General features: G+C 37.5%; 1 protein-coding gene across 1 annotated transcript; it reads left to right on the top strand.

Annotated features, from left to right (window-relative positions):
• The first annotated feature begins 15,492 nt into the window (after window positions 1–15,492).
• LOC122346645 (protein argonaute 3-like) lies at window positions 15,493–16,544 on the top strand. Its single transcript, XM_043241381.1, has 3 exons — window positions 15,493–16,189; window positions 16,300–16,371; window positions 16,448–16,544. Exons 1-3 carry the CDS (start codon window positions 15,798–15,800, stop codon window positions 16,488–16,490), a joined length of 507 nt encoding a protein of 168 aa, XP_043097316.1. The 5' UTR covers window positions 15,493–15,797; the 3' UTR covers window positions 16,491–16,544.
• Window positions 16,545–17,016: the final 472 nt, after the last annotated feature.

Raw genomic sequence — 17,016 nt, 5'->3', positions numbered from 1 at the left:
CGTGAGACGCACGCAAATGACACGATTCTCACGCTGCACGTTCATTTTCTCCCGCACCGAAATCATTTAATTTTCTGCTGTGTTTCACTTGGAGAACGGACACTTCAAACTACTGTGTATATGGTTTGTTAAGCAACATTGTCAAATCTGACCAACATTTAAAACATTTTGTGATATATCTACCATTGGTGAGCCAAAGCTGGTGAAACAGATGGCTCGCCATTAGGTGGCAGTATGTACTCGTCTATATGTGATCTAAAACGTTGGACGTCCTAAAACGAAGATAAATGGTATACCCTTAGGTCTAATCCAGAATGTAATATCTCAGCTAGTTGGATATGACAGTGGGATTCTAGAAGACTTTTAAAACCTGAGGCACGACGTGTATTTATAGCACAACAGCTTTCGTTCAATTCACAGAGCATCTTCAAGATACACTGGAAGCAACTCATTTGTTGCTGCTGACATGAAAGGGCAAAGTTGTAAAAAAAAAAAAAAAAAAGTGGTATCGCTACTTTACAACACACTCTTATGACAAGTATTTTTTGTCTACTATTGTGATGACCCTTGTGTTAAAAAAGTTAATATCAAGTAACTTTCGCTCAGATAATTTTTTAACATCATTTTGAGAGTTAGAATGGCGTTGAAGTGGTTATTTCATATAATATTGCACCATTTAGCAATGTATTTGTGCAGAACTACTGACAGAGTTGTACTAGGTAAGCTAGGTAAGTTACTTATTTCTTATTCCATCTGCTTTTTAAGTAATGGATGATGATGAATGTCTGTGAGGTGTGGAGCCTTGACTCCTTCTCATTTTATGGGACTCCAGACTATAATCAGGAGCCCAAATAATGTGGCACTGAAATGAAAATCAATGCAGGAGGAAACACTGCCGCTGCCAGAGGGAAGCATGCAAGGTCACGAGCCAGTATCATTTTTACCAGACGCAAAATCACAATATTGTCTAAAAGGGTCACGTTTATTCAAGGAAAGCAGCAAATAATTGGTTCCATAAAGACCTTGCTGTACATACAGCGGTAGGGACCACAGAGGAGATGTAAGGGGTCGGTTATCGAATGTGTTTAGCCTGAAATCTAACTGAATAATTAGTCATTAGCAACAGGAGAAATCCTGCTGCATTGCTCCAATGTAAAGCACTGTAAAAAATAAAAAAAAAAAAAAAACACTAACAATTGTATATATAGCTTATTTATTTAGGTGTTTATATTATATCACAATAAGTTTCATTGTAAAGTCAGGACAATTGATTTGCTTTACATCTAAAACATTTATCATTTTATACAATAACACCATATTGTATATGATTATCACTTCAATATGTTTTACATTTATTTATTTGTTAAAATCTACGGTAAAAACATTATTATAGAAATGTTATTATAATTTAAAATAACCGTTATCTATTTCAGCGTACTTTAAAACAATTTATTCCTGTGATTGCATTTTCATTATCATCACTCCAGTCTTCCGTGTCACAAGACCCTTCATAAATCATTCTAATACGCAGATTTGTTAATATTTATGAGCCTAAAAAAATACTGAGTATCACTCATTTGGTATTTGTAGAGATTCGATCAGCAACCTTACGCTTCCGTCCGCTGTTTTAATCTTCACATCATCTATATTTTTGCATACTGCACGTCTGACAGGGTTTGGTATTATCAGCTGCGACCTGGAATCAGACGACACGACACTGTAGACATTGACCTCACCGGAGGAAGACTGTCACGCACTCACCCAGGATGTAGGCATATATTGGCAGAGGGTGAATGACTGTCTACAGGGCTGGTATGAACTAACATCCTGTCCCTGTTGGCTTTTCTTCGGTTTGTCTGCCTCGTGTAGCTGATTAGCCAAGAACAAGTGGGAGACAGAAGCGCAGATGGCTAACTGGGATATATTTGAGCTAGCGTCCAGGGTCAACCACCTTTCGGTTTTTCTCTATTTATGCTTCTTTTTTATTTGTTCTCAATACTTCTACCCCACTAATTACATGAGTCCATATGGGACTTCTTGCAACATTTTTTTTTTCAATTAAAACCCTATTTTATCTATTGTAATGTGTCATTCAAGCGTGAGAATAGATAGGTGGTATCGGACAACCACATGAACAAAGCTAATACTGCAGGAACAACAGCTGTTGGGGCACATGCCTGGAGGACGTATCTCACTCGCTTCTTCTTTTCATCTATGTTTACTGCCATCCATCTCCTCTGATTTCCTCTCCCTCATTCATCACTTCCTGATTTTATCTCTCTCTTTCCCTTGATCTCCCACCTCTATCCCTTCTGTTCCTTGTGATCTGGTTTTGCAGCAGCTGCGCAAAGCTGTAGGCTGTGCCCGATTTTCCAGGTGAAATGAGACATTTGCTCTAATAAATTGGCTGTGGCCGTCATTTCTTGTTGCATGGATGTCTTTCCTGAGGCGCTTTTGTTTCCGAGAAGATTCCAGCGAGTCAGGGCAAGCTAGCTGAGGTGAACAAGACTAAATGAACACCAGAAGAAATGGAAATGAATAGTTTCAGAGCAATTTAAAGCAAAAACAATCCGTCACAAGAACATTTGTTTCCTCAAGCAGTTGTTCTTGTTAACAACTGATTTATAGTCTTACAGATGTTTAATATTGAATTTTGAACTTGTGGATTTCAATGGTGTCATTTAGCTTGATGCATAAATAAGCACGTTTCCTTTTTTGGGGGTTTTTTTGTAGTTCAAGTTTTTAGTGCTTTGATTCGGTGCGTGACAATATCGTACAAAACACAGATTACAAATTTATACAAACACTGCATGTGAGGTCAGAATATTTACAGTGAATGATATCAAACGGTTAAATGAATAACGACAGAATTTTTAATGACTAAAATACTATTTAGATATTGCGGATAAGGCGTTCTTAATTCTTTTATAAAGCATAATATAGATAACCTTCACGGAATGTGCTGCCAAACTATCTCCTTCAGAAAATCTATTTTGATGTGAATTGAGTGTGTGCTGTTGTTGTGGGGATGTGCGAAATGTAACGTGATACTGCAGGCTAAGAATGCATGGAGGTGGACAGGAAGCTGCATTAAACGCACATACATTCAGCACTTCTCACGCTGTGTCCCCAAAGTCAGAGAACGGACAGTGAGACAGCGAAAAACAAATATGCTTATAGACCATCTCAGAGGGAACAGGTGAGGATGCCAGGTGCCTCTCAAAGGGGACAGTAGGCACATGTCCTTTTTTTACAAATTTTTTTTTTTTTATAAACACTCTGACATTTTTGATGATTATCTGTTGTCATATACAAGAACTTTCAGTAACTTATTTCTGAATATAGCAAGTAACAGGGTGTTACTTTAAAGCAGCTTCCTCTCAGACCAATTCATTTAAATATTAAGCAAAGTTTGGGGGTTTTGTGCTTGCCTTTTATATTCTAAACACTGAAAGGAAAAAAAGGCTATAATGGCTAATGACTGTGCGTTATACTGCTTATTGCACAGCTACTCGCCATAAATACATGGATATCAAATACAGTCTGATTGAAATTACATTAGATATTATATGACATTTTTGTCCTTTTTTATCTGCTTTTGTCATATTCTTTTTTATGTATGTTCAGTTATCATATGTTTTCTATATTATAATTTCATGTTTTTTCAAGTAATATTTATATTTTATTTCAGCTTTAATAGTTATAGATTTGGTTGGCAATAACAACCCTGACCATGGCCGGCTGCTTGTACATTGTCCTGTCTACAAATAAACGTCCTATATACTGCATTATACGACTGCCCTAAACGCAAGATCTGACCCGAGTTTTTACAGCACTTCACGTGGTGTACATTTATCCTGTATGCAGCGAGAATGGGAGAGAATGGGGTTTCATAATTTATGACTGACATGGCTCAGACAGCCATTAGTTGCACATAATGAATGGATTCACTCTGGCAGCGTGACACAGTACTGGGCCTGCAAATTGAGCCGTGATGTTCGGACAGATTGGAACTGTCACACACAAACTCAATCCTTCCTGCCTGGAAAGCTGTCAACTGTGCCATAAATTTTTAGGGCGAGTTACCCACGCAAAAGACATCACGAGACGGACGTTTTCCCATCTTAATACTGAAAATGCGGCAGTAACCCTGTCATTCAATTAGCTGTGTTTCACAGCTGTCCTGTGGATTTTCTTGCCATTTACTGCGTGACCTAATCATTGTTGTGATATATGAGGCAGCGTGAAGGAGGACTGCAGGTTATGAACTTGCTCAGATAAAATGGCTCCTGTTTCCATTGGCTGCTCCTGTTTTATTTGTGTAATATGCGTCTTGGCCTTGCTCCAGCAGTGCAATCCGTGTGGCGGCAACGGGATTGGGATTACGAGCACATCCAAAACTCATTGCTTGTTGTCTTGTAGCACTAGAGACCAATTAATGAAGTTGTGACGGAATGACACTCAATAATAACCCCGCCAACTGCAAATGGCCACACACATGCCGTTATTGCTTTGAAAATGTTACCAACATGCATGGCAATTTGAAAAAAAAATATATATATATATGCTGTTTTAAAATCTCTTTGGGTTTGAGTGGCTGTTTGCTCCCTCCTGTTGCAGAGGCTTCATGTTTTCTCATCTAGGGACTCTCAGTCTCTCTTGATGTCAATCTGATGTCACGCTGTCATAAAATGGATGACCGGGACACAGAAATGTTGAAGCCGCATATATTACGCCTTTATAGGCCTAATCTTAAATGCACATACCTTACAATGGATTTATGCCCAAAGAAAGATATGAAATTTCTCCCATTAAAGTTACATATAGGCATCTTTTTTTTTCCCAACATGTACAGTGTGGTTCAAATCCAGTAGTAAAAAGCTACCTTTATCAGTTTAAAAATTCTAAATATAAGTAATATAAATACAATAATGTGATTAATATTTATTATTGGCATTACATTTTGAATGAAAAGTTGGAATTAAGAAGTATTCGGTGTTTGCTTTAATGACTCTCAGGCTGCATGAACTTCACATTTTGCATAAAACATTTTGTGTTTCAATTCATATAATCAGTCAAATCTGATTTAGTATTTGATCAGTGTCCTAGCATCTAAGATGTGTGTGTGTGTATATATATATATATATATATAATGATTTAATTTCATCTTTGGTGTAGTTTTGAACCCTACTGTTATAATAATGTATAGGACATGACGAGCAGTTTTGTGCTTACCTAATCAAAATAAGTTCTAAGATTATAAAAAAATTAAGCTCTTTGTGGTTATGTTTATAATCATGAAGTGTAAGAACAGAACAGCATAAGACCTACAGAATAGCCATATTCAGTTCTGCAGTTTGTCTAGCTTCAGAGAACAGAATAAAGGAGAAGAGGAAAGCAGCGCAGGCCTGTCAATGCTTTGATGTTTTTTATATATGCTTCATACAGTAGTTTTAGATATAGATGCTTTTAGTCTCATGAGATGTATCTCTAGTTTGAACTGACGTTCCATAAGACTTCAAACAGAAATTACATTTAACTTTAAGACAGATACAGCTCCCACGATCCTGTCTGTCTTTGTAAGCTGCAGTCCTTCCATGTGACATTCCCATCAATAAATATTGCTGCATTCTTTGGCATTTAAAAGATTTTTGCTTATGTAATGTTCCAGAACTCAACCTCTCTTTCTTTACAAACGTATTTGCCACTGTACTCTTAAACCCTACGAGCACAGAGCGTTACCTCAGAACTGAAGCAATCTATTTTGATCATAATCTATTCAGAGGTTGCCAGGAGTCCTGTGATCAGTTACCTGACTTCAGGGATACAGTTAGGTCCATATATTTGGAAGCTGGCACATCCACAAAATCACCAGCATTTACAATGCATATAATAACTGTGGTGTTGTGGCAGAAATGTGATATTTGTGCCAAATTTTAGACATATAAGCCAATTGAATGTAATAAATGAAACATAGGACAATATACATATTGTTTTTTTATTATATGTGGTCTTGTGCTTTTTATTTCTACAAATTAAATGTGAATGAAATCGACTGCAATTTTTTTTTTGACAATATTGTCAATTTAAACTGTTTTTGCTAGATTTGGTCCAATCAATTAAATTCGTAAATCAATTTTAATAGATTAATAAGTTTGCAGTGACTTCAGTGATCTAAAATATAATTTCCCAATTCAAAATGCTGAGTGAATTTTGGAAAACTGCTATGTTTATACATATATAAACACACACACACACACACACACACACACACACACACACATATATATATATATATATATATATATACAGGGAAGCATCCAGTCCTCAGTGTCCACATGGTTGAATCTGGCCCCTTTAAAAAGACTTTGGATACCCCTGTACTAAATGGATCGTGGTGGAGTATGCTTGAAAACACATTTTCTTCTTTGACCCATATATAATCATGCTTAGAACAACTGCATGGTAATGCTTTATTTATTCCGAAACTGACATTTAAAATCTACTCCAAACTCAATCACCATCGTTTTCAAATGAAATGATGCTTCCTTGTTATGCAGCACAAAATCTTGTGTAGGTTAGCTGTGTGTCTGGCACAGAGCATTCACAGCTGGAGGGATACACCCAATCAGATCAGTCATATGGCATCTCCAGAGGCATAATGCTGTCGTGTTATATGGCAAGTCTCCCAAGGAGACTTGAAGATGCAGTATATGTCATAGGAGATGCAGTATATGTCATAGGTTTATGTACATGTATACCTGTCAGCAGGGACACATACGCAAACCCTTATTATCGAAAAAAACCCCATCTCAGTTGCCAAACTGGAGATGCCAAACAGTTCTTTGCACTCACTGTTGTGAGTAAGTTCAGTGATTACAGCAGTTCTCCAGGGAGTTCAACACAGATGACAGTCTCCTTGTGTGTGACAGTAGAGGAGTCTGTCTTACAGGCCGAGCTCAGGCCGTGGTCTGGACCTCCAGCTTTTACAAAGCTTCTTTATTGACTTCCTTTGTACTTTTATTTTTTAGGTATGCTTCCTAGAGTTGTTAATAGTTTCCTATAAAATTTTATTTGATAATATTTTCACTTAATAATTTTTTTTGTTAGTTTTAGTATGTCATTTTAATTTTAGCAGAGATATTAAACTAACTACTATCATTTAAAAATATTTCCATGTTTAATGTAGACGTTACATATTTTTCAAGTTATGTGATTTATCATGTAAGACACTGTAGCTAAAATTGATTTGTGGCCTTTTTTATTTCTTTTAGTTAGATTTAGTTGTTATTTTGGAAAACTGATTTTTTTCAGTTTCCTTTCTTATTAACACTATGCTTCTTCGTTGCATCTTGCCTGCAGTCATTTCTCTAAAGGTGCGTTGTCAGCATATTTTGTGAGCAAAAAAAAAGGTCCATTGTCTATTGTCAGTAATGTAGCGAAAGCACAGCTCACACACAATTCAGTTTCGAACCGAGCGGCTTTCCGTTGGTCAGCGGGCCGAGTTCATGTGGCCAACTTACAAATGAGCGAAATCTGCATGAGAAATATTTTCACATTCATATTCACACAACCATAATTTCCTTTGGAATGGCTGGATTTCACCTGTGAAATATTTCAGAGCAACAGTAAAATGACCACACCTTAACTGAAAGGTTAAAAATAAATTATTATTAAACTTCCACCCCAATTGTACTATGAATGTGAACGCGATTATTGTTAACACTTTAGTTAAAGGATTTAGAATATGGTCATGCGGAATAAGGCATTATTATGTGCTTTATAAGTACTAATACACAGCCAATATGTTAGTAATATGCATGCTAGTAAGCAAAGTTAATATTGAATATTGTTTGCTAATCTAAAGTGTTAATATATTATAGTGTTTAGGGTCTCTTAACTAGTTGCTTATTAGCATGCATATTACTAAAATATTAGCCTTAGGAATTAAGCACATATTAATGCCTTATTCTATATGGATATATTCTATGCCCCTAATCCTAAACTTAACAACTACCTTACTATTAATAAAAAGCAAATTTGGAAATATCATAAAGATGCAACCATGTTGTAAAATATGTACTACTCCAAGCATCTTAGCAACAGAAATGTGCTGGCAGCTGCCCAAATGTATTAAGCATTATGTGGTTAAGTTTTGCACAGGCCAGCTCCACTCACGGTTTCTTCCGAAAATGTTAAAATGCAGTACATGCACAGAACCCTGGATTTACAAAGGAGCCTTTAATAAGTATTTACACATCTGTGAATATTTCATGACTCGGTGCACTTAAAATTAAAAGGTCTCTGTGCAGGATGCAGTATAAATGATTACACTCTCAACCGTGTGCATCAGCTTTTTGTGTCAGCTGTGCCTGCTTAAATCAAGGTGTCGGTGTGTTTTGACTGGACCCTTTTTTCTCCCACCCTACACCAATTTCTCATTTTTATTGATTCCTGAAAATCTACATGCTTTATGCTGATTAGTTCTGGGTTGGTGCTACGCTCTTAAAAAGAAAGGTTTTATATTGCCGTCTTGTTCAAAGAAGATCCTTAAACCTACTGCAAAGGTTTTTAATTGTGTAAAAAGATCCATTGCATCACTGCAAAAAATCTCCTTTCAGATGCGTTATATTTTAAAGTGTAGATGGTGTTGTTTATCGCCAAAATGTAGCTGGTAATGCCGGTCAACCAGCTTGGACACCAGCATGCTAGCATCTCTTGCTGGTAATGGGCAAGAAAAACATGCTGGTGACCAGCTATGCTAGTTTTTTCAGCAGTGATATAACGCAGAAAATCTGAAAATTGTGGTATTTTTATTTAGCCGGTGTGAGTCAGTCTTTTGGCTTCTGTCTGCTAACTTTAAACTTTCTCCTCGTCAGGAGGCAGCCAGGAGCTTGATATCATCTCTTTTGCAGAAACAAAATGTTTACTGTTATCAGAGGTCATTATAATGAGTACAGCTTCTCCGAATATCAACCGATGTGCTCGTGGTTTCGTGATGTTGCCTTAGTACTGCTGGTAATTAGTCTTGGGAAAGATTCCAATTAATAGAAGAGAATTTGAAAAGATAACAAACAATGTCCTGTGGCGTGATACTCATCCGATCCTCAGGTGGTTTGGTTTCTCTGCGTGTCTAACTGTGTTTCCAATAGAAAAGCAACTACACTAGTTTATGTATACATATACAGCGCTGGAGGAAATGAATCTATAATGCACATAAAAGCTTTCACACATATTGATCTGTTCTCCTTGAGTCTAAACTGGGCTCTTATGGAGCCAAAGAGAGAAACAGAGTAACTGAGACAAAGGCTGGGTTAAAAGTTTCCAGGTCATTTTGAAGTAGATCCTATTTTTTTTTTATCCTCACAATTGTCTCAAATCAAATTTAACAAACTATATTGCTTCCAGATAATGAAGGTATGCAGGGTAGGCTGTCTCTTCTGTAAAAAGTATCCAGTTAAATTAATGTAAGCTATGGTTGCAAGAAATTCACCAAATAAAAGCAGTGTTTCAGGAATTAAGAAATGTTATTTGTATAAATTATACATTTTTAAAAGTTGTATATTTCATGAAGAGATATAATGCTACCAATTGCTACCAAGTATCAAAATGTGCTTTTACTTTCAATGGTACAAATCAGAGTATAAAACAATCTTAATACAAACACATGCATAGGGTCAAAAAGACAAAATATACATATGACAAAAATGAGAAGAAATAAATACGTTTATATAAAGTATCTCGTGACACTAAATGCAGGAAGGGTTTTTTTACAATAAAAAGCTGCAGAATATTCATTTCCGTAAATATCATATTATTGAAACCATGCCATATCTCAACAAAGATTAATCTTTTTTTTTTTATCATGTTCTTAAGGTTTTTAATTAAACGTGGCAATGATGTGATCCGTTTTGTAGCTTTTGACACTATTATTTGAATGGCTTTTTGTGCTTCAAGGTCTCCTATTATGGTATGTTTGATTTCAGTTTTAGCCAACCTCAAACAACAAAAATGGTGTGGTTAGTTGCTGTAAATGTCGGCCAGACTCACTCTTCCTGTCTAAGTAGGCTCTTGGCCAGAAAAAGCCATAAAGTGGACCTTTTACACCTATTCTTAGTCTGGCTCGCAGGACTAAGGTCTTTCGGTGCAGTGATCCTGTCTAACAAATCACTGCACAGCACCCTGTTTGGAGCCCTGTGGTATTTAATGGTATTAGCTGGGTTTTGTTGGAAGCTCGAGAGCCTCTCAAAGTCTTAATTACCCAGTGTTTAGAGGAGAGACAGTGCACAAGAGTGTTTTGTTTGATAGGCAGACCAGCTGTACAGTATATAGATAAAACCCACACCCAACGGCTTAATGGTGTCCATTATAAAGCTGGGTGTTTTCCAGAGTCTGTCAGTCTTTATTATCCTTATTCATTTTATTGGTAAAGAGATCAAAAGCATTATAAACAACACAATCGATCACAATAAGATAACGCTAGGGTCAGAAGACATACATGGGCTTCTGGTTTCCTTGAAGACAAAGGAGTGCAGGACGTGTAACCTTGGAGCTTTCATTGCAGTTGTTGTGTGTGGATGAGATTTCCCACGAGGAGAACTCATTTGGGTGGAACCTAACAGTCTTGAACAGGAAGTGTGTGCGTGTTTTGTATCTCTCAACAATTACGTGTGGTTGTGTTTGTGTGTTGGGTGTGGTTATAATGCATTACCATTGCAGGTCTAATCAGAGAGCTCTGCTGCTCTCTGATGTCATATTATAGTCCTTCTGCATCCCAGTGCATCATGGTAACTTGGGCATCTCGGGACTATTTTCCCATCACCTCCTTCAGGGCCTAACATGCCCACCTGCTGCAGAAACTCACACACACACACACACACACACACACACACACACACACACACACACACACACCAGTCAAACATTTATATGAGGTCTCCTACCACCCTGTTTTAAGAAAATCAACCTTGGAGTGACTTCTAACATTTCAACATTTTGTAGATTTTTTACATATATATATATATATACATATATATATTATACATTTTTTGAAATGTGACCTTGACTGTTCCTGGCTAGTTTGTTGAGATTCACCCATAATAGGTAACATGCTGAGACATCCCTCTGTCCTGTGCTTTTTCATAAGCATGCAGCTAGCAGTGTCTTTTATATTGCTCATTTATTTCTTGATATATTTCATCCATAATATCACTTCCTTTCACAGTGTTTCTGAGATTAAGGTTATCAATCATTCCTCACTGGCGAGGCACCAATTAAAACTGCCAATCAATTATCATAGTTTAGATCTCATTACCTATTCCCCAGACACTCTCCAAGAACGCTGCCTCAGACAGTCTGGAAATCGCTGTTTTAACGAGGAGAAAAGTGCAAAGTCACAGAGCCTCTCTTCTTCTTCTAAACCCCCCTCGGTTCAGTATCTGGAGCAGTTGTGTACGAACAGGAATAAAGCTCTCTCACCTCAGAGAAACATACCCGCAAGAAGAGGACAAAAATACTCTGCACCAAATAATGAAAGTAATATAGACAGACAGACTGAGTGATTCTGACTGAGAAAGCTTCTTCAAATGTAGGTCCCTTTACTGATGTTAAGGCTGTGCATTTGAGAATTAGGACTGATGTATGGTTTAATCCACAGTGTGCACTTCTCAGGATTTATTTAAGATTTATTTCAATATCTGCTTAGGGTAACTTAGGGTGATCCCTAACTTAGGGTGACGTTCATCATATTTATTGCTAATTTTTGTGAAATTTAATTTCCACATGGAAAAAACTTGCAAAAAAAAAACAACCCTAAGGGGTCTGTTTGGGATCCGCTCGGAGGAAAAGGTGTGTGTGTTGTGTGCTTTCTCCAATTTGCAAGTCAGTACTGGAGGCGCTTAAGGATGCAGATCAGCAGATGGATTGTCCCACACCTCCCAGCCAATTCTGTCTGCCAGAGACAATCACAGACACAACGCTGAACACACAGCTCCAGCCAAACCCGATCACGACATTGATCTGAGACAGGAACGAGGAGAATGCCCGCACGCACACTGATAAAAACTACCTTTCTTACAATAAACCAAGAAACTACTATAAAAATCAATATAGTGTCCAATTTTTGCTATTATCCTAACTAACAACAAATAATTAAATTACACAAACTAATAAATAAATCTGTCATCATTTACTCACCCTCACGACATACCATTGACTATTGTATAGAGAAAATATCTTGTTTTATAACATACCGCCTATACAAAACCTAATTATAATTAACACAAGCAAAATGTGAGATAGAAAACATCTGAAGAAGCCTCCTCATCATGAATCGATCACTGTTCCGGGTGCGCTAACAAGCAAGCTTACTATGTGAGAAGTAAACGTGTTATGTGTGATGCAAATGCCAAGTGTTGTATAGTCACATCAAAGTGTAGAAACCACACAAAAATAAGCTTTTTTTTATTCAGATGAGTTATCTGGGGTTTAAGGGTTAAACTGGTTTGGAATGAAAAAATCATGGTAAAGACCGCTATAAAAAAAGCAAATTAATTCAGAATAATGCGCTGAAATCAATGGATGCAGTTTGAATTATTGTTAGAACCTATGCTCATATAATAATAATAAGCTTCAGTAGAATATCAGTGTGTTGGCTTTGTCAGCCTAACATAACTTCCCACTAAACAGTAAGCATAGTTTATTTCTGAACTCCTCTGCTGATCTGTGGGATGTAGCCTACATCCTGACATCCTGGAATGCAAGCCTAGCTAAAATAAGATAGCGCCCTCGAGTTGAAAATTCAGGCATAAATGTGCTGTTTTTATCTAAGCAGGTGAAATGTAATCAATCTCTTTTCTGGCCCTGGTTTTAAGGCCAACTTGGCCTGTTTTTTACATCCCGCTGGTAAGCATTTCCTCTCCTAGAAGGAAAGAGATGGTTCTCACTCAGGAGGTTGGCACCCTCCCTACAATACACACTATGACAACCATGGTTTGAAAGACGGTAAGGTGATAAATATAAATTCTTGGCTTTTTGACTGTTTTGGGGGAAACTATCTCATAATGCAATGCACTGACATTTAAATTTTGATTTAGATTTATTTATATCGAACTTTCAATCAGTTCTACGTGGATTTAAAAGGCTAAGTCTGTCTATTCTCTTCACATTTTCAAGTGATAAGTTGGATCTTTCTCTTACAGCATACAATATTTGCATGACACCCTAAGACTTGTTGTGTAAAAGAATTTAACTGAATATTTATGAATGAGTGTTAATGCATCTGTTCAGACTGGCACAAACAATTGCATACCGTCAGGTGTTAAGGTGAAAGGTGTTCTAATCTTATTTCTTATGCACTGTGAAGGCAACCCTGACCCTAACCAAAAAGCTAAAAAATAGAAATGTTTACTTTGTTTTATAGTTTTTCTGCTAAGCGATAACAGACGTCCTTTAATTTTAAGGTTGGCATCAAATAATCAAACTAACGCTGCATTTACAAAACCACTATATTTTTCCTTTGCATTTTTAAAAAGGTTCACGTCAAAACAATTCGCACATATCCACAGTTACCTTTTTGGCAAACAGTACCTATAGGGAAGTGATAATTTCGTCACCAGGTGCATTTCCATTCCCTCTTTGTTTTATATCTCTCACCCCACTTCTTTCTGTTGATCAACCTATATAGACACCTGGATCAATTGGCAGCACATAGAGTCATGAAAAAAAAAAAAAGATTCTAACAAATAGCTCCTCAGACGTACAAGATGCCTAATTCTGATGATGAGGAGTAGGAGGAAAGATGGATCGGGGGTAAGGCGGTGCAAAACAGGAAGGATATATGGGCAGTTTGGACACTGATGTTGATTACTTTGGTGAAATGATATATTTATCTGCTCATATTCTTTGCTTGCTCAGCTCCACCCGTTTTTAAATTCATTACACATTCAACCCGACGCCGCTGGCTGCAGTAACAGTGAGACAAAGTCGTGTGGCTGAGAATGATGAGAGGATGAATCAGCACATTGTGTGACGGCCTCTGGAGTGGCGCTGTGAGATGTGACTGTCTTGTGTGATGATGAGAGGGATCAGATCTCGGATTTGAGTCAACACTGAACAGCCTGAGCCAAGGGAGAACACTCGAGGAGCCGCCTCAAAGTAATTAAAAATCAGAGCCAGAGATGTGTGTGTGACTGTAGATGTGTGAGAGAGAGAGAAGGAGAGGAGAAGTGAGGAGGCAGAAAGGCTGAGAGGGAAAGGTCATTTTGACTCTTACGTTCACTGAGGGAGTTTTGGGTCAGAGGTGGGCGGCAGTTTGTCTAGAAAGCAAATCGCAGTGGTCTAGTTTTCCAGTGGGTCTAATAAGGTAGTCATACTCTGCAGGAGGAAAAGACAATTCTGGGATATTTCCAATCTAATGTCTGTGTACCACATCCGTGTCTTGCTGTCGATTAGCACTGGCAATTATATTGACTCGTCCTGCGACCGAACAAACAGGAAACTTACAGGAATGCTTACAGGAATACACTTATAATGGAAGCTTACCAAGGAAATGGGCACAAATAAACACTTAAAATGTACAGTAAATCTTACATAGGAAGATTGTTTGTGCACAGGTTTCTCCAAACGAACCTCACCCGTCTAGCACTGATTTATATGTAGAGTATTTACATATAAGTATCTGGCTAATTTTATTACCTTACCTTTTAAATTCATACACTTATACATTCATACATACACTTGACCTTGCACGTCTCTACAAGTAAAAAAAGGCAAATATGCTCCACTTCTCACATTATGGATTGTTGAAAATCACCTTTCATGCAGTGTGTAACACAGCTCTAAGTGAATAAAACATCCTGCAAAATTTTAAATCTGAATGTGCATGTGTGTGAAGTTTTTGTCTCACAAAAGAAAGAGTCAACTCTGAATCATTGAAACGAGTCCCAAACTGTTTCATGGTGACATCAGCATAACACATTAGCTTATTGTCTGCCCACTTGTTGATTTCTGTGTTGGTTCTGAATAAAAATGCAAATTCGTTTTTGCCACTAAGTGTCACAAACACTGCTTTAAATTAAATCGACCAATCAATTATTTTGTCATTGAACAAATAAGGTAAAAATTGTATTATATTATTATAATGCATATTAACAAAATGAATGTGTTTTTGACCTTGCAGGCATTTCAATGTGTTGTTTGGGAATCCCAAAATATGAACCTTTCATAACCCATAACATTAACACTTTAAGCATACTGGGTTTGTGGAAACATTAGTTCATCTAAAAATGGTAATCTGCACAACTCCAGTCCATTATTACAGTTTTTTCTATTGCTAACATCCTTTTGTCCAATTTCTAGTCACATTTTCAAAACTCTAAACACAATTAGCACAACATCCGTTTGTTGTAACCATACCATTAACACAATTCATGTTGTTTTCACACAATATTCAGTCAATTAACACATTTTTAAAATGCTTACATTTTCTTTTACACAAGTTTACCCCATAGCAAAATCATGGCTCTTTCTTATCATTTTTACAAATGCTTAAACACAGCATGTCAAAAATAAAGAGCTAATGTTCCAAACTCTAACTATATTGTAAAGCCTCTACTTCTGTAAAAACAGCAGCTTAAAAGAGCTGATAATAATTATTTTAATTACTGATAATTAAGAGATAGCTGATTCCAATCTTATTGATTAATTCCAAGTAATGGATTACATGGATTTGAACACTTTCTGGACTGGTTTTTGTTCAAAACAATACAGAACAACAGAAAAACTGAAAAAGAAAGAAGATGTCGGGACGAGGAAGAGTTGGACGAGGGAGAGGACAAGGTAGACGAGGGAGAGGAGAAGGTGGACGAGGGAGAGGAGAAGCTGGACTAGGGAGAGGAGAAGGTGGACGAGGGAGAGGAGAAGGTGGACGAGGGAGAGGAGAAGCTGGACTAGGGAGAGGGCAAGGTGGACTAGGGAGAGGAGAAGCTGGACCGGGACAAGGTAGAAGAGGTAGGGGTAGAGTAAGAGCTGTAAGAGTAAGAGCTGTTGTTACAGATGAAATAAGAGCCACTATTATTGACCACGTGATAAACCATGGTCTGTCATTGAGAGAGGCAGGTGAAAGAGTCCAGCCCAATCTTAGACGGTCAACTGTGGCATCCATTATCCGAATTTTTCAACAAACCAACAGGTAAGCAATGAGTTTCGTGAGGGCCATAATTGCAGTTGTAATGTATCACAATAACTGTTGGCCGCCAAGATACAAATACAAATATGTACTTTTATTTTGTTCCTCTAAAGAACACAACGACTTCCTTGCTCTGGGGGAAGAAGAAAACTGCTCACTGAGGACCAAGAGCATGCTATTGTAGGGTGGGTTATAGCTGACAATGCAATAAAACTTAGAGAAATTCAATCCAGAATTGTACAGGACAACCTGGTATTCCAGAATGTGGAAAGCATCAGCCTGGCTACCATCACTCGAACTCTGAACAAACACAGAATTCGAATGAAACAGCTGTACAAAGTGCCCTTTGAAAGAAACAGTGAGCGGTCAAGGAACTCCGACACCAATATGTCCAGGTGCCTATACAGTACATCCAATTCTTTTATGCTACTCTACAGTTTTTTTCCACTACTATCAATTACTACTCAAGTAAACATACCCACACAGTGAAAAGCATTTAAACATCATGTGTTTAATTTCTTTCAGAGAGTTATGGAGTTGGAGGCTAATCAGACACCACATAAATTCATTTATGTAGATGAGGCAGGATTTAACCTGGCAAAAACTCGTAGACGAGGAAGAAATCTGATTGGAAAAAGGGCCACTGCTGATGTTCCGGGTCAAAGAGGAGCAAATATCACAATGTGTGCTGCAATCTCAAGTGCTGGTTTGGTCCTGCAGAAAAGCCAGATCGGTCCCTTCAACACAGAGCGCCTTTCTTTGTTTTTAGATGACCTCCACCAACAACTGGTACCAGCAGCAGAAAGGGAACAAGTAGGAGGAAACATGAG

Source organism: Puntigrus tetrazona, chromosome 6 (assembly GCF_018831695.1).
Source record: "Puntigrus tetrazona isolate hp1 chromosome 6, ASM1883169v1, whole genome shotgun sequence".
In the NCBI taxonomy this organism is placed as follows: Eukaryota; Metazoa; Chordata; class Actinopteri; order Cypriniformes; family Cyprinidae; genus Puntigrus; species Puntigrus tetrazona.
This window is presented reverse-complemented; position numbering and strand designations above follow the sequence as displayed.